Source organism: Vipera berus, assembly GCF_964194415.1.
Source record: "Vipera berus genome assembly, chromosome: 1".
Taxonomy (NCBI): domain Eukaryota; kingdom Metazoa; phylum Chordata; class Lepidosauria; order Squamata; family Viperidae; genus Vipera; species Vipera berus.
Window position 1 is genome coordinate 10,616,779 of NC_138202.1, and position 25,003 is coordinate 10,641,781.

Sequence of the window (25,003 nt, forward strand, 5' to 3'; positions counted from 1 at the left end):
TGCAATCCCAAAACAACTGGAGCACCACTTGAACACCGTTGGCATTGACAAATTTGCCATTAGTCAATTGCAAAAGGCAGCTTTACTGGGAACAGCTTCCATCCTGCCACGATATCTGTAATACCATCAAACATCCACATCTGCCTATCCCAGGTCCTTGGTAAGGACTCGATAGGTAGACAAAAATTGCCCAATCCAGTTTGAACATCTGGCTGATTGTGTGATGATAATGATAATGATGATAATGATAATAAATGATGAATATTAGGATGCTTTTATTCAATGCCTCCAGAAGTGGTGAATGCTCCAACACTGGAAGTTTTTAAGAAGAGACTGGCCAGCCATTTGTCTGAAATGGTATAGGGTTTCCTGCCTGAGCAGGGGGTTGGACTAGATGACCTCCAAGGTCCCTTCCAACAACTTCTTCTTCTTCTTCTTCTTCTTCTTCTTCTTCTTCTTCTTCTTCTTCTTCTTCTTCTTCTTCTTCTTCTTCTTATTATTATTATTATTATTATTATTATTATTATTATTATTATTATTATTATTATTATTATTATTATTATTATTATTATTATTATTATTATTATCGGAGGAGCTAAAGTAGAGCCTTGGTGGAGCAGTGGGCTAATGCCTCCTTAAGTAACACCAGCTGCCTGCAATTAGTGCAGGTTCGCATCCCACCAGGCTCAAGGTTGACTCAGCCTTCCATCCTTCCCAGGTAGGTAAAATGAGGACCCAGATTGTTGGGGGCAATTAAGCTGACTTTGTAATAATGCCGCTTGGGGGGGTGTATGAAAGCCCTAATAAGCAGGCATATACATAGAATGAAGGCTACTGCTAAGCTTGTAAGCCCCCCTGAGTCTTCGGAGAAGGGCGGGATATAAATGGAATTAAAATAAAAATAAAAAAAGTGGTAACTAGCCATTTAGTTCAGATTTGCTAGCCATCCCCAGCCAAACGCCAGCTCAATGATTTGTTATGAGTCCGTCTGGCCGGCAGGGGGCAGCAAAGCACCCTGTTGCAAAGATTCGGGCTCATATGGGTTACCCGGAAGGAAGGGCAGGTTGTCTAAGAAGAACGTAGACTTTAAGTACAGAAGAGCCCATCATTTAGTCGCTTTCAAGATGGTTTATTCCTTCATTCCCAGGGAAGACAACTTGGTCCATGGACTCATTGAATGAATTGAGGATTTAAAGCCATGACTTTGAAAGAGCAGATCAGAAAATGAACGCTCCTTTTGAACACCATTCTCATTTTCTGAGCAAACATCCCCTAAAAAGCCCCGTGGACCTTCCAATATGTTTCACATCCGCACACCGTTGGCTACCGTTGTGGGCGTTAAACAGTTAAGCGACCAACCTCGGCAGATATTCAAGAGTTCCTTAAGAAGCAAAAGCGCTTTGGAGAATTCAAAATAATCTCGTCAGTCTTTGGGGCTTGCAAAATTGTTAGCACTCCCCTGCAGAGCTGGGGTAAGTTTCTCCGATTTTTAATATTTAGAGAATAACCCCAACAGGGTGACGCTGCAGAGATGCAAGTTGCATGCTTTCCAAACTAGAACCAGGGCAGGCTTTGCTTCCAGCATATTGCAAAGTTAGGATAATTCTCTACTGTTCGAGCTTACCAATAGAGCAGGGAGAAGGATTGGCATAAAAATTGCAGGCATTAATATATAGAGAGAGATTTTATCTTGGCCGCTTTCAATGCTTCGTAATCCTGTAAAATAGGGTTCACCGGGACTGGCACCTGTCGTGCTAGTTATATAAAACAGCACACGACATATTTTGAAAGACGTTTACTGTGTAGTCAGATCCTCACGTTTTGGAAGAGATGCCGAGGGGCGGGGTGGGGGTGGATTGTTTGTAGCCAGGGTTATGTACGCTAAAAACCTCGATCGATCGATTTGATTGCAGTTTTCCCTTTTTAAAAAATAATAATAATCATATTATGGGGTTTCCAACGTATCGGAGCTTTTTCTCCATTGCCGGCAATGGGGTGGACGAGTCCGGCAGTTTGACACCATCTAGCCACACTATAGTCAAGGTTATGGACTTCCCAGTTGCAATGTATGGCAGTGAAATTTGGACCATAAGAAAGGCTGAGCGCCAAAGAATGGAGGCCTTTGAACTATGGTGCTGGAGAAGACTCCTGCGAGTCCCTTGGACTGCAAGGTGATCAAACCGGTCAGTCCTAGAGATCAACCCTGACTGCTCTTTAAAAGGCCAGATCCTGAAGTTGAAACTCAAATCCTTTGGCCACCGATAAGAAAGAAGGAATCACTGGAGAAGAGCCTAATGCTGGGAAAGGTTGAGGGCAAGAGAAGAAGGGGACGACAGAGAATGAGGTGGCTGGATGGAGTCACTGAAGCAGGAGGCGTGAGCTTAAATGGACTCCAGAAGATGGTAGAGGACAGGAAGGCCTGGAGGAACGTTGTCCATGGGGTCGCGATGGGTCGGACATGACTTTGCAGCAACAACAACAGCCACACTAGACAACTTTTAAGACTTGTGGTCTCCAACTCCCAGAATTCTGCAGGACGGTCAGCCAGCTGGGGAATTCTGGGAGTTGAAGTGTCTTAAAATTGCGAAGTTTGCTGAACACTGCTCTAATTATTTGTAGTTCTGCTTTAACCACAGTGGCTTGATCCAATGCAATGGTGAACGAATGTGGGTTGTTGCAGCAGAGGCTCGAAGGGAAGTGTGTGTGTGTGATATACAACCGAGGCCTCTTCATTAGAACCAGAAGGTTCGAGCAGCTGCCTGACGGCTGCTGCAAAATAAATAAGTAAATAAAACCCAGTGCAAGAAAACAGGTGGAGGAGAAAAACAGGAAACCATGGGGAGAGTGGGATTGGGGAGCAGCGCTCGGCTAACTCGGGAATGCCCACTAGGGGGCGCAGGAGGCCTAGAAGTGAAGCCTTTGGGAAGTTGAGAAAGAAATGAGTGAAGAGTATCTGCAAGGCATTTTTGACCGGTGGGGTACCCATCTGAAGCCCCCATCATCCACAGCCAACACAGTCCCCAACACACTGAAGCAGGGGGTCTTCAAACTTGGCCCTTTTATGACTTGTGGACTTCAACTCCCAGAATTCCTCAGCCAAACACGCTGGCTGAGGAATTCTGGGAGTTCAAGTTCACAAGTGGTGGGATTCAGCCATTTCGCACCAGTTTGGCAGAACCGGTAGCTGATTTTTTTGTTGCCCAGGCCCAGAATGGACTTCCTGAAGCAGCATCCACACAGAGAACTGGTTGTTCAAATATTTGAATCCCAGCTCTGGGTAGTCTTCAGTTTAACAACCACACCTGAGCCCAGCGAGACATTTGTTAACTGAGCTTTGCCCCATTTTACGACCTTTCTTGGCACAGTTTTTAAGCGAATCACTGCAGTTGTGAAATTAGTAACATGGTTGTTAAGTGAATGGGGCTTCCCCATTGACCTTGCTTGTCAGAAGGTTGCAAAAGATGATTACGTGACCCCAGGACACTGCAACCATCCTAAATATGAACCAGTTGCCAAGCATCCAAATTTTGATCACCTGGCCATGGGACCACTGCAGCGGTCCTAACTGTGAACAATGGTCATAAGTCACTTATTTCAATGCCACTGTAACTTTGGTTACTAAACGAACTGTTGTAAGTCAAGGACTAGTTTTTATGGGGCATATTTTGATCGTAAGGAAGGTTGGTCTAAAAGCAGAAGGATAAAATTATTAGGGTGGGTTGCATAGACAGCCATATGTTTCGACTGAATCAGGCATTTTATCCACCTTTCAAGGCCTTCTGAAGGACCTGGGAGAGGCAGATAAATTTACCTTCCCATTTCACCAATGTGCAAATTGTAAGCATGACTGAGGATGCCTCTGAAGGGCCTGGACACCACATGGATCCTGTCAGCTTTATTTGTGTGAAATATTAGAAGGGTTCTCCCCAGTCTGCCTAAAAAAAAATCCCCTGTACGTTGAAAGTGTCTTAGAACATACTTTTGGTGGCAAGGTTAGAACAAAGACACTATTTACCTATCCACAGAAAGAAAGTACAGAGAGTCCTCGAGTTATGCTCTCCTCCAAAGCACCTGAAGGCAGGACAAGAAGCAACGGATTGAAACTAATTGAGGAGAAACAACCTGGAACTAAGGAGAAATTTCCTGACAGAACAATTAATCAGTGGAACAACCTGCCTCGAGAAGCGGTGAATCCTCCAACACTGGAAGATTTTAAGAAGAAACTGGACAGCCATTTGTCTGAAATGATATAGGGCAGGGGTGTCAAACTGCCAGCCCGCGGGCTGGATGCATCATAGTGAAACCGCGCCCATCCCATTGCCGGCAATGGCAAAAGTTGTGATATGTCACGACATGTCACATGATGTTGCGAGTTTGACACCCCTGGTATAGGGTTTCCTGCCTGAGCAGGGGGTTAGACTAGATGACCTCCAATATCCCTTCTAACATCATCATCATCATCATCATCATCATTATTATTATTATTATTATTATTATTATTATTATTATTATTATTATTATTATTTTGAGCTTGTACAATACAGTGGTAAGTCACAACAAACATAAAATGGGTCAGACCCAACTTTTTTTTTTATTGAAAAGTTTTAAAATACATTTTATCTTTAACAATCCCCCCCTCCCCCTCCCCTACCTATCCCTACCCCTCCCCCCCCTTTCCCCCCTCCCCCCCCCCGACTTCCCAGAGCTAAGTACAGGGTATAAAAACAAAAAAACAATCATAAGCATCCATAAGCTACCAATAATAAATTCTTAAATCTATCACTCTCTAGCTCATATAAGATAACTACAAGCAATACTAATATTTCATATAGAAAAAAAAGAAAATAGAAAGGAAGACTTATTCAAATGCTAAATGAAACTTTTTAGTCCCATATTTGTTCTGGATATATTCAATCCATTTTTTCCACTCCATAATATAACGTTCTTGCGAGTGATCTTTCAAATAAGCCGAGATCTTTGCCATTTCTGCCAGGTCAGAAACCTTTAAAGTCCATTCTTCTATAGTCGGCAGTTCCTCCTTCTTCCAATATTGACCTATTAAAAGTCTTGCTGCTGTAATTAAATTCAACATCAACTTAGTGTCCACAACAGTAGCATCTGCAATTATACCCAACAAAAAGAATTGCGGACAAAACTTTATCCTTTGCTTGAAGATCTTCTGCATATTCCACCAAATTTTTATCCAAAAAGCCTTGACCTTTTTGCAGGTCCACCATATGTGAAAATATGTTGCATCTTCGCCACCACACCTCCAGCATTTTGGCTGATAATTCGGATACATACTTGCAAGCTTTTTAGGATCTAAATGCCATCTATAAAACATTTTATAAACTTTATGACCTTTTTGTGGCAGTCACTAAGTGAACACTGTGGTCGTTAAGTAAGCCCATGGTTTGCTACGGCGCTGTTTGGACAAAAATCTAGAAGTCAGTGCCACCTTTTGGCAAAAACCATCCTAAAACCAGCAAGTGACCGCGGACACTGCAAACAGCCAGAAATGCAGCTGTGTTGCCAAGTGAGCAAAGTGAGGTCACATGATTCTGGTGTGTGTGTGTGTGTGTGTGTGTGTGTGTGTGTGTGTGTATATACATGTACTATTGGAATGTTGGGAGCTGGCTTGTAAGTTCCCTTTTTCGGGTCTCTTGTAACATTGGTTGCTAAGCAACCAGTCATAAGTCGAGAATTACCTGTAATTGTAGTTGCCCAGAGTAGCTTCAATAGTGAGATGGATGGCACACAAATCAAATGAAATGAATGAATAAATAAATAAATAAATAAATAAGGAAGGATATTTCTGGAGAATGAAGACAAGAGACGAAGCAGCTGGCTGTTGTGGGGGCCCATGGCAGGAGTGGGGGGCCCTTGCAAGCCAGCAAGGTTGCTGCAATTTGGCCCTCACATCGCTGTACATTCTGCTGAGGGGAAGCATGCTCTTCGCCCCCCCCCAAGTGCTAAGTTAAAAGATGCAGCTGCTGTGTACTGTATATACACGTGTGCATATGCGCAAGAGTGAGAGAGAATGAATGAGGGTGTGTATTTTGGAGAGGGAGTGTGCAAAGAAAAGCCGAAACCTCATCAATACCACTTGTGTAGGCCAAAGCCTCCAAAAGTTAGCTCCAACTGGGAGTGCCACAACTGTTGCATTGCTAGGATTTGCAGTTAAGGGAAGGGATTGAAAGGCTTCCGGGGAACGTTCCTTATGGAGGGTGAGAAACTGGATTTTGGCAAAACAGGATCTTAGGCCAAGCAGCCAAACCAGACATGGTCTGGCCAAGCAGACCTTTGAGGTGGGGAGAAGAGAAAAGACTGTGGGAATGCCAACTTTAAAGGGTTTCTCCCCCCCCCCCCGCCGATCAATGTCACACTCAACTGCACACCCACGTGCAAGAGCAAAAAAGCCCATTGTTAATCCCCCTTTTTAATGCAGGGTGGACAGCAAAGAACCGTTTTTTTCTAATTGCAAACTGTTGTTTTGATCAAAGCAGCTTCAGGATTTGAAAGTACAGGCAGCTCTGACAGGCTGCTTCTCATTTCCCAAAAATGGAAAAATGAAAAAAAAAAACACGTACAAATTCTCTTGCTGAGATTCAAAGTCCGCCAATGGATGCAAGGTGATTTATAATCCATGCTTTAACCCCTCTCCTTTGTTCCCACTCTTTGGGCAGTCCAAGCTAGACTGCCTTGAGACATGGGGGCTCTATTTCCTACCTTGAATAAATCTTTTTGAGCAGCTCTTTCCTCCCAAAAAGTTGGCTATTTCCTCCTTCCTTTTCTTTTTAAGAAATAGAATTTTTTTTTTATTTTGCTTGCCTCCCACCTCACCTCAGGAAACGACTCCTTATCAAGTACAGGTAGTCCTCAAATTACGACCCCAGTTGAGCCCAAAATTTCTGTTGCTAAGTGAAACATTTCTCCACTGAATTTTGCTCCATTTTACGAACTTTCTTTGCCACAGTTGTTAAGCGAATCACTGCTCTTGTTAAATTAATAACACGATTGTTAAGTGAATCTGGGTTCCCCCTTGACTTTGCTTGACAGAAGATTGCAAAAAGTGATTTCGTGGCCCGGGGACACTGCAACCATCATAAATACGAGCCAGTTGTTAAGTGTCCGAATTTTGATCACATGATCATTGGGATACTACAATGGCCATAAGGGTGAAAATGCTCGTAAGTCCCTTTTTTCAGTGCCGTTGTAACTTTGAACAATCACTAAATGAGCTGTTGTAAGTCGAGGATTTCCTGTATGTACAAATGGGTAGGTATAAACCAGGGGTAGGCAACCTTGGCTCTTTTATGACTCGTGGACTTCAACTCCCAGAATTCCTGAGCCAGCCACACTGAGGGGAAAGGGAAAGGTTTCCAAGCTGAGCCATGCTGGCTCAGGAATTCTGGGAGTTGAAGTCCACGAGTCGTAAAAGAGCCAAGGTTGCCTATCCCTGGACTATAAACCTTGAGGGATGGGTGCTAATTTAGATATTTGCCCCACTCTGCTCCCCTCGACAAAGCCGTTCTTGTGCCCACCATGTTGGGCCAAAGGCATCCTGTTTTTTATTTCCTCTGACAAGCCTGCCTCCTCTTTTCAGCTGCAAGGATGAATGTGCAAAGTTTGGTGCACCGTTTCTACGCCCTGCAGACGGAGCGAGTGGAAGCTTACCGCCTCTTGGAGGAGTAAGTGTTTGAGCAGGTTTTGTTATTTTCCCTAAAATCTTTGACCCAAGTAGGTAACATTATCAGGGCTAGTAATGGGATTTCTGCAAGAAAACAACCAAGCTGAGAGAACACCAAGGACTCCTCAAAGTGACTTGTCTCAAAATGATTAAATTAAACGATTAAAGTGATGGACTCTCCATCACTGCAGATTTTCAAGAAGAGACTGGACAGCCATTTGTCTGGAATCATCTAGGTCAGGGGTAGGCAACCTTGGCTGGTTCAGGAATTCTGGGAGTTGAAGTCCACGAGTCATAAAAGAGCCAAGGTTGCCTACCCCTGGTCTAGGTTCTCCTGCTTGAGCAGGCGGTTGGACTAGAAGACCTCCAAGGTCCCTTCCAACGCTGTTATTCTACGTTCTAGTTACAAAACTAGTCTAAAAAGTCTGAGCTTCCTTTGCAGAACCCCGGGTCCTACCAATTGCTTTGCATGCACAAAATGCCCTGGAAAGCCGGTGGGCTCTTCCGGTCTCTTCTCCCCACCCTCTTTTTTTTGCACACTAGTCGATTCAAGGGGGGCCCTGCAGGAGGCCTCCTCTCGACCTCCCCCCCTTTTCACCCCCCCAGGCTCCCGGTGCCTGATGGAAACCAGATGAGCAAGGGGGCAGCACCCACCCAGCACCTGTGATCTATTTGCAGAGAAAAACTCCTTGTGGGCTGCTTGTGGGGAACCTGGTGTGGAGATAATTTACTTCTGCGGATGGGGAATCCAATCCCCGATCCAGTAAACCCCCCACAAACAGGCTTTTGGCGTCCCAGGAGATGGGGTGATAACCCTCTCTAGGCAAAGGTGTCTCTCCGGGAGGGCAGCCATTGACAAATCAATCAAGCCTTCCGAAAACCCAACAGGGGAGAAAATAACCCTATCCAAGGTTAACACAAGGGAGGGTCTTTGAAGGAGCATCCAGCATCTTGAATGGGAAGCCGAGCCTATCTATCCATGTATTTTGTAAGGAGTTCCCAAACCAAGTTTGTAAAAAAAAAAAAGGGGGGGGAAACAAGTGAGGTCATCCAGTCTGACCCTCTCCCATCACCCTGCATAGAAACTGTGACATGCAATTGCTGATGAATATAGACCTCATTGTCCCCAGAATTGGTGGGTCTTGCTGTTTTTAGAGGATTAAAAGAAGAAATAAAAATTGCCCAGATTGTTAGGAGCAAGATATGTTAATAATGCCGTGTTTTTCAGCCTTGGCAATTTTAAGAGGGCTGACTGGGGAATTCTGGGAGTTGAAGTCCGCACCTCTTAAACATTGCCAAGGTGGTTGAGAACCATTGTGATAGTGGCTTAGAAATCTTGAAGGCAACAAACTAAGGAGGAGTTTCCAAACGTTGAAAATGAGGATTTCTATAGAGAAAAAGAGAACGGAGCTGGTTAGCTCCCTGTTGAGAGAACATTTCAGAATTTAATCACCACTATCTGTATAGAAAAGGTCCTGATACCTGCTTTAAGACTTGTGGACTTCAGCTCCCAGAATTCCCCTGCCGGTGCGGGCTGGGGAATTCTGGGAGTTGAAGTCCACAAGTCTTAAAAGTGGCCAAGTTTGAGGACCCCTGGTATAGCCAGTTTCCTCTGGCTGTGCTCTTCTGATCTCATAACTTGAAGACTGTTAGCTTGTCACTATTTTTATAAATGTTTTTCAGGATCAACTGTTGCCAGGGATCAAATCTGGGCCCTCTAGGTCAGGGGTAGGCAACCTTGGCTCTTTTATGACTCGTGGACTTCAACTCATAAAACAGCCAAGGTTGCCGCTCTAGGTGATGCAGGGGAAATTTTTCAGAGTAAAAATGGATATGTTTTGCTTCCAAGAATTTTGGTTGTTTGGAAAATGGATCGTTTGCCATTGTAGGGAGAGGAGTGGGGAGGGGCTTGTGGCTCACGAGTTCAAGTGGCTGACTTTAAAATTCAGGTTTTTTCACCAGCTCCCCTCAGATCTTTGCATGTTGCCCTCTGTTCCCTGTACCTGTATGAAAATCTCTCAATTTCTCTGCTGATATCCCCCTTCCCAAAACAGGGGTCACCAGGCATATCTCCGAAGCGGCCCTGGTTACGACTTCCTCCGCTATCGCCAGCTGGTGCACGAGATCACCCTGGCGTTCAACGGCATTTCCCAGGAGATCTTACAGATCAAGGACAATCTGGAGGGACCCCTCGGCCGGAGAGACCTTGCGGAGCACCTGGGACGGATTCAGGAGAAGGAGCAGGAGAAACTCGAACTGGTAAACAGGCTTCCTTGTGACCCCATCCTGCCGAGCTCACTGAGTTTTAAGACCCATTTCCTTGATCCTGGTTTTTTTCATAACAGAACCCACAATGAAAATCTTGGAGAAACCCCTACTTAGAAATCTAATCTTTGTAAGGCCACACTTGGAATGCGGCATCCAGTTTTGGTCACCACAATGTAGAAAACATGTTTAGAAAGAGTACAGAGAAGAGCAACAAAGACGATCAGGGGACTGGAGGCTAAAACATATAAGGAACGGTTGCTGGAATTGGGTAGTTTAATGAAGAGAAGGACGAGGGGAGACATGATAGCAGTCTTCCAATATTTCAGGGGCTGCCCCAAAGAAGAGGGAGTCAAGCTATTCTCCAAAGCGCCTGAAGGCAGGACAAGAAGCAACGGATGGAAACTGGTCAAGCAGAGAAGCAACCTAGAACTAAGGAGAAACTTCCTGACAGTTAGAACAATTAACCAGTGGAACAACCTGCCTCCAGAAGCTGTGAATGCTCCAACACTGGAGGTTTTTAAGAAGAGACTGGACAGCCATTTGCCTGAAATGGTGTAGAGTTTCCTGACTGAGCAGGGGGTTGGACTAGATAAGCTCCAAGGTCCCTTCCAACTTTATTATTATTATTATTATTATTATTATTATTATTATTATTATTATTATTATTATTATTATTATTATTATTATTATTTAGGGTTGCCAATTAGGTAGAGATTTATTATCTGGATTTCAACATGAATGGTCGTGCTCCAACTGGGCATTATATGATTTGTATAGCCACATGTTCATTATTATTATTATTATTATTATTATTATTTTATTTTATTTTATTTTATTTTATTTTATTTTATTTTTTTATTTTATTTTATATTTGTTTATCCCCCTTTTATTATTTTTAGAAATGGCCCAAAGTGGCCAACATCCTTAATACTCTTTCCTCATCTTATTTGCCCCGCAACAACAACCCTGTGAGGTAGGTTGGGTTGAGAGAGAGAGAGAGAGAGAGAAAGAACCTGGCCCAAAGTCACCAAGCCAGTTTTCATATCTAAGGCGGGACTAGAACTTCCAGTCTCCTAGTGATTTTTAGAGGGGTTTTTTTTTTCCCTTGCTATTATTGGTCTGCAAATCCTGGGTGTTTCCTGGAGTTGGTACAGAGGGAAATGCATAACAGGACAGGAGACTTAAATTTCCTTATTAGTGTGTTTTAGCGGCAGGATTTCAATCTGCGTGGGGCATCTGCAAAGTTTTCATTGCACCGTGATCCCTCCGTTCCCCTGGAAAGGTACTTGGTACCTGTTGCCCCAATTTTTATGCTCTGTTCGAAAGGCTCAGCCAGAGGTGGGTGATGGTGAAGGTGAGGCTCAAGAAAGGAAGAAATGAGCATTACAGCGGATCTGCTCAGTTCTAGATTAATACTTTAATCTCAAGCTGATCTCCAGATGTGGGGGATTTCAGCTCCCCCCCCCTCATAGCCAGGCACACCTGGAGGTCATCATAGGGGGGGGTGTTGTGGTTTTACGCCTTGGTGTGTTGTCCAAACCCAGTTTATTTGACTGCAGCTAGTCCTTGATTCATGACCATTTGTTAGTGACTGTACAAAGTAAAAACGCTGAAAAAAAATGAATTACAAACAGTCCTCACACTTATGGCCGTTGTAGCATCTAAATTCAAGCACTTGTCAAGCGACATGTACAGTATTTATGATCGTTATGGTGTGTGTGCGTGTGTGTGTGTGTGTGTGTGTGACATGATCACCATTTGCGACCTGCCTAGTTGCTTCCAACAAGCAAAGTCAATGGAGAAAGTGGATTTACTTAATGACTGCATGATTTGCTTAACGATCATGGTGATTCGCTTAACAATCATGGCAAAAGTGGGGGTAAAAATAATTAAACAAGTGCCTCGCTTAGTGATAATTCCCGTTCCAGTTGTGGTCATAAGTCAAAGACTACCTGTAGGTTATTGTTCAGGATATTGCATAAAGCCAGAGAATGCATTAATTCAACAACCTGATTAAAAGGACCTTCCACCAATGCATCTAATTCTGGAGGGCGAGGGGGATTATCAGCTTTATATCTTTGTCCCTGTTGCTCAGGGAGGGCCTCACGTCCACTTTTTTTCTTTCCAGACAGCACAACTGCAGCTTGCTAAACAAAATGTTCAGGACCAGCCCGGAGTGGAAGCCCACACACAGGAAGTGCAAGAATTGAAGCATAAGTGAGTCACCAAAGCAGCGGTTGTCAATACAGGCTTTCTGAAGCTTACCCTTTCAATTCTATAACCTTTTAGCCACATTGGCTAATTGAGCACTACTGGCTTCAGCAAGTTGTGTATTGTGGTGTTGTATGCTTGTAAAGGAAGGATGGACAACTTAGTTTGGACTTCAGGTTGGATCGCCATTTAAACGGTGCCTTCAAGGCCCAGGCTGCAGGATGGGACCAGACTAGAGTACGGAGGAGGGAAGGAAGGAAATGTAATGTGTAAAATGACATTGACTTCATAGTTCACACTAGGAATTGTGGCAATTCCCCATTTTTTCTTTCATTAGTGGGTTTCGCCTCTCTCACGGAGTTTGGGATAGATGACTTCTTCCAGCCTTGCTTTAAAGATTTCCAGTTTGAGGGCAGGGGGGGGGGGCGCAACAGGAAGTGGTCGAAAAAAAGTCAAGATGGCAGCCACAATGATGCAGTCAAAACTGCACTTGTTTTTTAGATGCATTGCAATGTGCATACAAAACAAGAGAGAGTTTTAGTTACACTCTTTGGATCACCATCTTGACTTTTCTGACCACACCCCATGGACTCCTGCCTCCCACTGAAGGGAACACAGTATTTTCATGACACAAGAGATTCCACTGATTGACAGCTGTTGCAACCAGGAAATTCCTACTAATGATTCTACTCTAAATCTACCTCCAGGCAATTTCAGCCCACTGATTCAGGTCCTACCCTGTGGGGGTGACAAGAATGGATATCCAGACCCTCTTCTATCTAGTAGCTCTCCAGATATTTAAACTACAGGTAGTCCTCGATTTGCAACAATTCCTTTAGTGACCATTCAAAGTTACAGCGGAACGGAAAACAGTGACTTATGACCGTTTTTCATACACGAGACTGTTGCAGCATCCCCATGGTCATGCGATCAAAATTCAGATGCTTGGCAACTGACTCATATTTATGACACTTGCAGTGTCCCAGGCACAATATCCTTAACCTAGTCTTCAACGTATGACAGTAATGGAGCCTGCTGAAATCAGTTGTAACTTCTAACAGTCGTAAAACAGGTTGGTCACATGACTGACCTGACCTTATTACATTTTCTCAGCAGTCGCTAAGCAAACGATGTGATCGTTAAGTGAACCAATGGCTTGCAATGGGCTTAGTTTTGCGAAAGCTGCAAATAAGCCCTGGTTTTCAGCAAAACTGTTGTAAAATGCAGTCAGGTGAGCATTGGACGCTCCAAAATGGCTGTAAATGTGGCCTTGTTGCCACGTGCCTGACCATGGAGAGGGTCTGACCGTTGGAACTTTGAATCCAGGTTGTAAGTAGTCCAAAGTTAGCACGTCCGTCATCACTTTGAACAGTCCATTGGTTGTAAATTGAGGACTACTGTACTGTGTTGTATTTAATCCATGTTCTAGATTCCCACAACTGGGCATACAATATTAATCCATATACTTGACACAATATACCCTCCTTTCCAAATATAGGTAGTCCTCGACATACAATTGTCCCCAAAAATTCCTATGGTTAAGCAAGGCACTTGTTAAGTAAGTTGTGCCTCATTTAATAGAATAATAACAGAATAACAGAGTTGGAAGGGACCTTGGAGGTCATCTAGTCCAACCCCCTACTCGGGCAGGAAACCCTATACCACTTCAGACAAGTGGCTGTCCAGTCTCTTCTTGGAAACTTCTAGTGTTGGAGCATTCACAACTTCTGGGGCACTCACAATTCTATGATCTTTTTGCCACATTTAAGCCAATCATTGCGGTTCTTAAGCAAATCATGCTGTCATTAAGTGAATCTGGCTTCCCTTGTTGACTTTGCTTGTCAAAAGCCAGCTGGGAAGGTTACAAATGGCAATCACATGATCCTGGGACAGCACCACTGTCCTAATTACATGCCAGTTGCCAAGCGCCTGAATTTTGATCATGTGACCCAAGGGGCTGTTGCAACGGTTGTATGAAAACGGTCATAAGTCACTTTTTTTCCATTGCTTTTTTCATTCACTAAATGAATGGTTGAAAGTCAAGAATTACCTGAAAGGCAAAAATAAATCAAGCTTAGCTAGTTACCAAGCAGCTGCCTTGAGCTTTCCTTGAATTGGATAACCTGGATGTGTGAACACAATGCCTGCACTGTGATACATGGAGGAAGACCTTTGATTCGATGCAGTTTGGCTTTAGGGAGAATTGGTCAACTGAGCAACAGTTTGAATTTGTAATACGGTCTCTGTGTCTCTTTTGCATAAAGACCATTTTCATGCCCCCCCTCCCCAAGACCCCCCCCTCCAATCTTTCCCAAGCAGAGGAACCGTTCCTGCCTCTTGCACCCTTTTCATACTTGGGAGAAATGAAACCGTTTCCCATCAGTGGGACTTTCAAAGCATCCGAGCTGAATTTCCCACAATGCTTAGTGGCGCATGGCATCGTGGGAAACTCCCTTCTTTCCAAGCAGGGACACCCTTGGGAAGAGAGTCCTTATGGGAAAACGGAATCACGATTTTTGCCCCAAAACGGGTCCTGTCCTTTCACAAATCAGGGCAAGGGGTAAACTCGAGCAAATTTGAAGCGAGGATGTGGGAATATTTTTCTTTTTTCTTTTAATTCAAAAAGGCCTCGGTAAGGGTCTTCAAAGGCCGTATTCTATCCCCCCCCCTCTGCTGAGCCCCCATTTTTGCAGATTGTTCCATGTTGGCTCTTTGAAGCCTAACTTCCACCACCACCCCCACTCCAGCCCATCCCAGCCCTGGGGTTGCCCCTCTCATAGGCTTTCATAAACAAGGCTGGGCTGCGAGGGACGCGGGTGAGCGCGGCTAATCGGCTCCATATGGTGCTTTATTTATTGTTTCCATCCGGCTCACGCAGGCTAATTCAAACCATCGAAGCAATCAGCGAAATTCTTCAGGATTTCAAGTACGATTCGGAAGAAAGCAGTTGACAGGCTGTCCCGTGGGAGAAGGATGAAGAAAGGCTGGGGATGGAGCGGGGGGGGGGGGGGAAGAGATGGAGACATAAGACATCCTCCCCCCCCACCCACTGAGGTTGGTCCTCGCCCGCTCACAGCTCGCCCACCCTGCCTTCCCTCTTTCGTCATGCCAGGCCGATGACCGCAGGTGAGATGCTGCAGGAGGCACAAGGCTCCGTGCTGTTTGGCCACCTGCCCAATGAAGCCAGTTCCCAGAAAGGTTTCTTGGCACTTGGTCCCCACTGCCTTTATGGGACAAGGAGTGTGTGTGTGTGTGTGTGTGTGTGGTGGGGAAATAGCTTGTTTATGTTCTGAAATAAAGTGGGTGGTTTTTTTTACCCCTTCAATAATAATAAAAAAGCAGACTCCTTTTTTACTAGTCTTCTCTTTTTATTATCTTGAGCAGACCAGATGTTTTCTTGTTCGGCTAGCCCCAGATGAGCATCCTTTGGGAGGGAGGAGAGCAAAAAAGTCAAAATGGCAGCTCCAGGGTCTGCGTTTACAAACCTCGTCTTTCATCCTACTACTTTCCCGTTGGGAGTGAAATCTTAAGTCTTTCTTTACAAGGGATATTCAGAAATTGGGTTTGGAGGCGGGTCATTTTGAACACTGAGCATTTATTGGGATGTTCACCCTGCCTGACACGGATATTCCGATATTCCTTCCCTATTCCCCAATTCTGGATTGTAATCCTAAACTGGCATGGCTAATCCCAGATACATCCCCAGCACCGGGCTTTCCAAGTGTCTGAATTACAAGCACTTACTTGACTTACGACCACAAATCAGCCCAAGGTTTCTGCTGCTAATGAGACGGTAGTTAATAGAGTTTTGCCCCATTTTGTAACCTTTCTGGCCACCGTTGTTAAGTGAGTCGCTCGTTAGTAATGCGGTTGTTAAATGAATCTGGCTTCCCCATTGACTTGCTTGTCAGAAGTTTGCAAACGGTGATCACGTGACACCAGGACACTGTCATAAATACATGCCAGTTGCCAAGCAGCTGAATTCTGATCACGTGACCATATAGGGGATGCTGCAATGGTTGTGTGAAAAAACGGTCATAATTCATTTTTTTTCAGTGCCATTGAAACTTCAAAAGGTCGCTAAGTGGGCTGTTGTAAGTCAAGGGACTACCTATACCAGGGTTAGGCAACCTCGGCTCTTTTATGACTCATGGACTTCAACTCCCAGAATTCCTGAGTCAGCTGACTCAGGAATTCTGGGAGTTGAAGTCCATGAGTCATAAAAGAGCCGAGGTTGCCTACCCCTGACCTATATAAACTCCATCCTCCGCCACAGGGCCGCGTTGGTTGAAAATGGCAGCATTTGTAAACAATGAGGGAAATTGGGGGGGGCTAGTTTTCCCCCCCCCCAAATGCCATAAAAATGAGAGACGCCATCATTCCCTTAGGTGAGCTAAATGGCATGTCCAAGCTCCGTGGCATGTTCCTTTTGAATAATTGTAGAACGCAAGAAATAATGGGACTGTGGTCTTGGTCCCCAGCTTTTTGCCTTTAATGCTGTTGGAAACAAAGATCTGGTTTAGCCCAATTAAAAGGAGAGAGGCAGGTGACGTCAGCTCAAAAGATGGGTTCGGCTCTGGGTGCAAAACCTCCCAGATTTGCAGAGGTTGAAAAAGAACTGTTGCTCCGGACATAAAATAGGTATCGAACACTTAATATTTTTAACAACAGAGCACGACGACGACAACAACAACAACAAAAAAACCCTGTGAAATTTCACAACCAATTTTTCCGTTCTTCCTTTTTAGAATTTTGGAGGTTAAATGTAAAGCCGTTTCTTTTTTTTTTTTTTTCCTGATCACACAGCTCGTTTCTTTAGCCGTTTCCGCTTTTCAATCAGCTGCTGATTCTAATTTCATAACTGAGAAATATAAGAAGAAAATGACTCTCCTGAAGCAACGGAACCTCCTTTGGGCGTGCTTAGAGGGGAAACCTGGATGGATTACAGATTATTTTTTTTTAATCTTGGCGCTGTAAAAAACGAAAACTGGCACGAAGAGCTCTTTTCCCAGCAAAATGTCCTTCAACTAAGGGGAACGCCTTTATATAATAATTAGAAAACTCAAAGGTCCAAGAACATCCTATGTGAGGAGCTGATTTAGAGTTACTCGGGGGAAAGAGGCGTGGACTGCCCTCTGCCCGGCTTCTAGTTAGTTTGCAGAAAGGGTGTTAGTGGTGGTGATACAATCTTGGCAATGCCGCTCAAGGCACCTGGATTACGGCTGCTCTTGAGTTCCTTTGCGTGCATCCTCGGCAGGCCTGAATCCAGCAACCAGGTTGGCTCTTAAGCGAAACTCTTAGTTCCACCATCCATCCCAGCTACAATTTGTCACTGGAGAGGACCTGGGGAGAAAAGAGAGGGTTAAAACCTGATACAGCCAGAAAAGGCTCCATAGCACACCCACTTTCCCTAAGTGACAAAACCCCAGCCCTATTTATTTGCACAAATATTTGTAGACCCCCCCACACACACACACTTCAATAAGAGGTTCACAAGCAATTTCTGGTTTTCCTATTTTAACCCCCTTTTGGTGGATCTTGGGCCCGTCCCTCCCTCTCAGCCCAACCCACCTCACAGGGTTGTCGTGGTGGGGAAAATAGGAGTCTAGGTAGTCCTTGACTTAATTTGTTCAGTGGCCATTCAAAGTTACAATGGCATTGAAAAAAGAGACTCTTGATAATTTTTCACACTTAGGACTGTAGCAGCAACCCCATGGTCACACGATCAAAATTTGAAGGCTTGGCAATCGGTTCATATTTATGACGGTTGCAGTGTCCTGGGATCACGTGATCCCCTTTTGCCACCTTCTGACAAGCAAAGTGGGGAAGCCAGATTCACTTAACAACCATGTTACTTACTTAACAACTGTAGTGATTCACTTAACCACTATGGCGAGAAAGCTCATAAAATGAGGCAAAACTCACTTAACCTCTGTCTCGCTTAGCAAAAGAAATTTTGGGCACAGTTGTGTCAACGCTGCTGACATTGGATATTTCTGCATTGACAACAGATGGAAATGGAGCCATCTTTTCCCTTTCGCTTTTAGGGTTAGATGATGCTGGGAGGGGGTGGAATGTGAATGAGAGTCCAGCTAGACATAACAACCCTAAACTTAGTGTGAGAATCAAGGTTATTGAGCCCAGAGCTGATAAAGAATTGGGCTGGAGAGCTGGAGAAGAAGCCCATGCTTAAAGCTAATTGGGGAATGTGATTTATGACTGTTAATTGGAGGAGGGAATTGTGCTTTGATACTATGTGTCCAAGGGAGGGGAATTCAGTTTTTGGCTTCAATTATTTAGTGCCGATATTATGCTACTCGAATAAATGATCCTTTAAGGTAAACAATGCCTCGAAGTTCTTTTGAAGAGTTTCATGTCGGAACCATGACATTGTGCTTGTAATTCGGGGACTACTTAACACCACCTGCCTGCAATTAGTGCAGGTTCACGTCCCACCAGGCTCAAGGTTGACTCAGCCTTCCATCCTTCCAAGGTAGGTAAAATGAGGACCCAGATTGTTGGGGGCAATTACCGTATATACTTGAGTATAAGCCGAATTTTTCAGCCCACTTTTTGGGCTGAAAAATTCCACTTCGGCTTATACTCCAGTCAACAAAAAAACTTACCGAGGACTTGTGCGCGGCCGAGGCTTTGGTGCTTCCGGGATCGCGCGCACCTCTCCCAAGCCACCGCAGTCCGAGACCTGCAGGTCTCCGTTCCTCCGCGCCCTGCCTGCCTGCTTCTTTCAGCTGTCTGCCCATCAGCTGTCCATAGGGATGCTGCAAAGCTCTCCTTCTCTAGGCCTTGGACTCCCTCCTGGCTGAAGAGTAGATGAACCAAGCCAGCAAGGAGACAAAATGTTTCTGCAGCTGTTTTTCCTCTGAAGGTTTTTTTTGTTTTTTTTTTTTAAAGTAATCTCCGAAGGTTATGCCAGAAAATGGAGGACGCTGGGTCTTTGCAAGCTTTAGCTGTCCGCCTGGCTGCCTGAAGGCCGCCCTTTTCAGGCAGTCTGATAGACAGCTAAAACTTGCAAAGACCCAGCGTCCTCCATTTTCTGGCACAACTTTTAGGGATTTATTATTATTATTCCTACTACTACTATTACTACTACTACTACTTCAGGAGTAAAAAGTTGCAGAAAAAAATTCTCTCCTTACTAGCTTAGTTCCTCTACTCTTCCATCTGGAGCCAAGGTAAGATTTTAAAAAGGGATATTGGTTGGAAGGCAGAGGGAGAGTTTAGTTTTAGCATCTAAAAAAAGGGGGGGGGAAATCAGCGAGTACATCCCAACCAGCTTTTTATGTTTTTGTTATTGAAGAAATATGGGGGAGGGGGAGGGGTTCTGGGGTGGGTTGGGGAGGGGATAATATTGTAACTTCAATAAAAATTTTCAATAAAAAAAAAAGAAATATGGCTTTCTGGGGGAAGGTGGGGAGGGCGTTAAGGAAGGAAAGGGTTTTTGGAAGCTCGTCCTGAAGCTGCCTTTTGTGCAAGGGGCCTTTTCTCAAAGCCTAGAGAGGCAGCTTTGTTGCCTCCCCGTAGACAGCTGATGGGCGAACACCAAAAGCTCCAAAAGGCTAGGGAACTAGTCCCAGAACACCTTGGTAGGAGGAAGGGCAGAGGCAGAATTGGGAAAGAGGTAAGACAGAGTTTTCCTTCCCAGATGTTTCTCTTTGGCAAGACAGCCAGCTGTGCTGAAGCCCAGTATCTGGGGGTGGGGGAGACCTGAGGCAGGCGGGCTGGTGCTTGCATTAGGCCTCCCAGGATCCCAGAGGCTTGCAGAGCGCGGATCCAGCCTCCGAGGCATGCAGAACGGCGGATCGGCTTATACTCGAGTCAACAACTTTTCCCAGTTTTTGGGGGTGAAATTGGGGGTCTCGGCTTATACTCGAGTCGGCTTATACTCAAGTATATACGGTAAGCTGACTTTGTAATAATGCCGCTTGGGGGGTGTATGAAAGCCCTAATAAGCAGGCATATGCATAGAATGAAGGCTACTGCTAAGCTTGTAAGCCACCCTGAGTCTTCGGAGAAGGGCGGGATATAAATGGAATTAAAATAAATAAACTACTTCTATAAGGTATAGTCCACCTCGAGTTGATCAAAATACATTTACAGTATTTAAAAGTGGGATAAGAATCTAATTAAAGAGTTTGGAAATGTCTTCTTACAAAGCTGTCTCCTGATTACTGAATCAGCTTTTTTTTTTAGCCTCAATCTGTCTCACCCATAATCCCAAATTAAAAAGAAAAATCAGTTTAATTTCAGTTTAGCAAATATGTCTTCCAACTAGTTGAGTAGGTAAGCAATCACTTGGAGTCGATGAGTGGCTCTACGCCAGGGGTCTTCAAACTTGGCCAATTTAAGACTTGGCTGGCTGAGGAATTCTGGGAGTTGAAGTCCACAAGTCTTAAATTGGCCAAGTTTGAAGACCCCTGCTGTACACCCATCCTTGTATAGACTGAATGATTGCCTTGATTTTCAGTGAAAACTCAGGTATCCTCTCTACCTGGTTCCGTGTTTTGTGGGACTTCTGCAGTGCTACCCGCCACTGATCATACATTTTGATGCTCAAATTGGCACAAGTTCCATGTTTGCGCATCCATCCAAAGAACTGCTTGAGCTCTCGGCGTAGCGTGTTGTTATGTTCTCCATTCTTGGGTTCACAGACTCCCGGTGTCCGTCCTGAAAGAGGAAGCGAAGATTGACAAGGGATATTCTTCCAGAAAAAAAAATAATAAAATCCACAAAACACTTAATCTTTGAATGCTGGAGGAGGAAGAGAGGAAGAAGAGAAGAACAAAAAGGAGAGGAAGAAAGAAGGAAGAGGAGAGGAAGGAGAGAAGGTGGATGGGAAGAAGAGAGGAAAGGAAGAAAGGAAGGAGAAAAAAGGGAGGGGGGAAGAGGAGGAGAGGAAGAGAAAAAGGGGGAAGAAGGAGAGGAGGGAAAGAAGGAGAGGAGGAAGAGGGTTCTGCTGAATAAAAAAAATATTTAGCAAAAAAGATTTATTTAGCCCAGCTTCCTTTCCATTTCCTGCAACAACCAATCAGATGCCGCTAAGATGCCTACCAGCTTATCAACCTATCCATGTTCTCTGCCCAGCAGTACTGCAACTGATTTGCAGAAAGCTGTTACACGTCCTGTTACACGTCCCAGCTCCTGCCAACCTAGCAGTTCGAAAGCACGTAAAAATGCAAGTAGAAAAATAGGGACCACTCCGGTGGGAAGGTAACAGCGTTCCGTGCGCCTTTGGCATCTAGTCATGCCGGCCACATGACCACGGAGACGTCCTCGGACAAGCGCTGGCTCTTCAGCTTTGAAACGGAGATGAGCACCGGCCCCTAGAGTCAGAAACGACTAGCATGCATGTGCGGGGGAACCTTTACCTTTACCTTTTACCGTTATCCAGCAAGAATAGCACAGCTATTAGAAGTAAATTTACATACTAAGCTATACACATTTCATAAATAATGAAATAGAACCCATAAGAGCAGCCCAGCTGGATCTAAACACCCAGCTTTAGGGCTGCTTCCAGATGCTTACACAGGTGCCTTTGAAAGTTGCCAGGCATATAACCAGCATATGACCTGCTGTCTTCTTTTGGCTACAGACCAGCTACTGGTATTTAGTTGCCAGCTCCCTCAAATTATTTAAAAAATCTGCAGAGGGGAACCACAGAGAGGGTCAAGGTGGATTACACAATTAAGTGTTCTTTATTTGTGTGGGACATATTATAACCATGTGATTGCAGTGTTTCTCAACCTTAGCAACTTTTAAGATGTGTGGACATCAATTCCCAGAATTCCCCAGCCAGCATGGCTCTAGTGTGCGGTATGTTGAAACTGCTGTTTGCGAGCCATCTCACTTCCCAAGATGAAGCAAAGTATAAAGTAAAGGTAAAGGTTCCCCCGCACATGCGTGCTAGTCGTTTCCAACTCTAGGGGCCGGTGCTCATCTCTGTTTCAAAGCCGAAGAGCCAGCGTTTGTCCGAGGACGTCTCCGTGGTCATGTGGCCGGCATGACTAGACGCCAAAGTATAACTGTATGAAAATAAAACTTAGCAAAGAATTTTATGGGCCACCTTAGAAGCTCAGCTATCTTTTTTCACAAGGAGAAATCCACCCGTGCTTTGCCTATATCATTTCCCCCCCCCCTTTTTTTAAAAAAAAAATTAGATTTCATGCTTTCATTTACTCTCCAACATATGCCTGGAATCTTCTCAATTATTTTTCAGCTGGCGCAATTTATCCTCAACTCATCCTTAGTAACTTAGTCAGCCAGACAGAGATAAATCTGATGAACATGAGGAATTAAGTATATGTTCTCTTCAGCAAAACTGGCCGATCCTCCCTCCCTCGCTCCTTCCTTCCTTCCTGCCCTCCCCACCATCAGGTATCCTAAAAGCCAGGAGGAGAGGAACTGAATGTTACGTGTGAAGAAGGCTTGGGAAGAATGGATTAGATAGGGCAGCATTTGAGGTCCAAGTGTTTGGGGACTTCTCAGCTGGCTTTGGAACAAGAAACCCAGGTGTAGGGCAAGACCGCAAGACCCAGATTTCTTCCGAGAATCTTGCCTTGGAAGCCCAAATCTACTTCTGACCCAGAATCAGATTCTCAAAACGTCTGCTCAGATTTCTGGGAAGAGGAACGTGACAGGAGCTCTAAGCTTCAAGCTGGAAAGCCGCCTAAGGTGGTCACCAAGAGAAAACCCAGAAAGCAAGCATCTGGCAAAGGAACAGGAGTTCCACTGAGGGGATTTTTGCTGTTCCCCGTTGTGACCAGGCCACAAGCCATCAAAACAGAATAACAGATTGGAAGGGACTTTGGAGGTCTTCTAGTCTAGCCCTCTACTCAAGTAGGAGCTCCTATACCAGGGCTTTTCAACCAGTGGTACGGGTACCACCTGTGGTACATTGGCACCTGGCAGGTGGCACGCGACCATCCTTGAAAAGTGGTAGCGGGGGAGGGGAATAATCTGAACCAGTGGCAGCACCGCACAAGCCTGAGCGAGAGACGGGTGGAGCTGCAGGGGTGTCAGGGCTCAGCAGAAGCGCCAGGATCAATGCCAGACTGCAGCTGGAGCTCGGCACTGATCCTGGCGCTTCTGCTGAGCCCAGAAGAAGCGCCGATCAGCTGGAATGTTGCAGCATCTCCAGGGTCTTGTGATTTACATTCAGATGCTTGGCAACTGATTCATATTTATGACAGTCACAGTGTCCCAGGGTCATGTGAAGTGACCAACACCTGCTGCAACCACCCAGCAGAGGGGGGGGAATAAAAACCAAACACCCCCCCACCCCACCCTCGCTGCCAATCCTCAACAGAAATGCTCACAACAATGAAAACCTCGGACAGGAGGAAGAGCGCCGCCGGGCGGGGCAGGCAGGTGTCTTGCTCGGCTGTGGCTTGGGGGGCACTTTTTTCAGTGCCATTGTAACTTTGAACAGTCACTAAGCGAACTGTTGTAAGTCGAGGACTACCTGTAGTTCATCACTTTTTTCCTTTTTTTTTTTGGTCATCAAGTTTTTGACACCTTGCTAGGCGACTGGTGGTACTCAGATGTTGCCATATCCTAAAAGTGGTACAATGGGTGAAAAGGTTGAAAAGCCCTGCCCTATGTCATTTCAGACAAATGGCTGCCCAATCTCTTCTTAAAAAGAACCTCGAGTGATGGAGCACCCACAACTGAGGGTTTTTAAATTATATTAATTATAATTAATATAAATTCAAGGTGCTGGTTATCACCTATAAAGCCCTACATGGCCTGGGTCCGGGCTATTTGAGGGAACACCTGCTGCCGGCATCAAACGCCCTTCGCCCAGTGCGCTCCCACAGGGAGGGTCTGCTCAGGGTGCCGCCGGTGAGAGATTGCCGGCGGGTGACACCCAGGGATAGGGCCTTCTCAGTGGGAGCGCCTGCCCTCTGGAACCAGCTGCCGGTGGAGCTGAGGACTGCCCCCGACCTCCGATCATTCCGCCGGGGCCTGAAGACCTGGCTCTTTGAACTCTCAGGCCCAGGCTGAGGAGAAATTTTTAATTGGGGTTTTAAGTATACAGGGTCAATTTAATATTTTTTAATTTGGTTTTTTAACTTTTGTATGGTGGATTTTTTAATTTCCTGTAAACCGCCCTGAGTCCTCAGGGAATAGGGCGGTATATAAATGTAACTAAATAAATAAATAAATAAATAAATTAAATTACATTAAATTCGGTCGATGCCCTGGTGGAATCCTGGGAAAGGGCAGCCACAGAGGCACTCGACCAAGTTGTACCCATGCGGCCCTTGACCCGACGCAGATCCCAACGGGCCCCATGGTTCTCCATGGAGCTCCGCGAGATGAAGCGTCGGAGACGGGGCCTAGAGAGCTGTTGGAGGTCCAGCCGATCCGAATCCGACCGGTTACGACTAAGGTCGTTTACGAGAACTTATCTCGCAGCATTGAGGGCGGCTAGGTCTAACCACTTTGCCACCCTCATTGCGTCCGCAGAGAATCGCCCGGCCGCCCTGTTTAGGGTGACTCGCTCTCTCCTTAATCAGGAGGTGAGGGAGGAACCCTTGCAGGGTCGAGCCGAGGAGTTTAGTCGATTTCTGTCGGACAAAATCGCTCGGATCCGGACCGGTTTGGACTCCGACTGGGCAGAGTCTGTCGAAGAGGATACGGGCGGTCTTGTCGATTTAATCTGGGAAGAGTTCGATCCTGTGACCCCTGAAGAAGTGGACAAGATCATGGGGAAGCTGAGCTCCACCACGTGTTTGTTGGACCCGTGCCCCTCCTGGCTGACTTATGCAGCCCGGGATGGGACACGAGGCTGGCTCCAGGCAGTGATTACTGCTT

At 45.3% G+C, this 25,003-nt stretch overlaps 2 protein-coding genes across 6 annotated transcripts in view; one reads left to right on the forward strand and one right to left on the reverse strand.

Moving 5' to 3' along the window:
* Positions 1 to 1,357: 1,357 nt before the first annotated feature.
* Positions 1,358 to 21,323, forward strand: REX1BD (required for excision 1-B domain containing). 2 transcript variants are annotated; one of them, XR_014027677.1, is made up of 6 exons: positions 1,358 to 1,472; positions 7,607 to 7,691; positions 9,745 to 9,949; positions 12,087 to 12,175; positions 15,048 to 15,295; positions 20,839 to 21,323. XR_014027677.1 is itself a non-coding variant. In XM_081337341.1 (5 exons), the coding sequence occupies exons 2-5, from the start codon at positions 7,615 to 7,617 to the stop codon at positions 15,118 to 15,120; spliced, it is 444 nt and encodes a 147-aa protein (XP_081193467.1). In that variant the 5' UTR covers positions 1,358 to 1,472; positions 7,607 to 7,614; the 3' UTR covers positions 15,121 to 16,346. The 2 variants fall into 2 exon arrangements, 1 of the variants encoding a protein (XP_081193467.1); XM_081337341.1 differs by lacking the exon at positions 20,839 to 21,323 and having other exon boundaries at positions 15,048 to 16,346.
* The window catches only part of CRLF1 (cytokine receptor like factor 1), a 53,333-nt gene continuing 44,743 nt past the window's right edge, over positions 16,414 to 25,003 (reverse strand). For 3 of the 4 annotated variants that reach the window (XM_081337305.1, XM_081337303.1, XM_081337302.1), the window contains one exon: positions 20,521 to 20,854. In XM_081337305.1, coding sequence (XP_081193431.1) covers positions 20,580 to 20,854 — 275 coding nt within the window. In that variant the 3' untranslated portion in view covers positions 20,521 to 20,579. Of the gene's footprint in view, positions 17,513 to 20,520; positions 20,855 to 25,003 lie in introns of those variants that run through there. The other variant, XM_081337304.1, reaches the window with a different exon arrangement.

Coding starts and splice junctions, on each gene's coding strand:
- REX1BD (XM_081337341.1), top strand. CDS start 7,615: ATGAATGTGCAAAGTTTGGTGCACCGTTTCTACGCCCTGCAGACGGAG. Junction 7,692..9,744: donor GCTTACCGCCTCTTGGAGGA/GTAAGTGTTTGA, acceptor TTCCCAAAACAG/GGGTCACCAGGCATATCTCC. Junction 12,176..15,047: donor GTGCAAGAATTGAAGCATAA/GTGAGTCACCAA, acceptor CGGCTCACGCAG/GCTAATTCAAACCATCGAAG.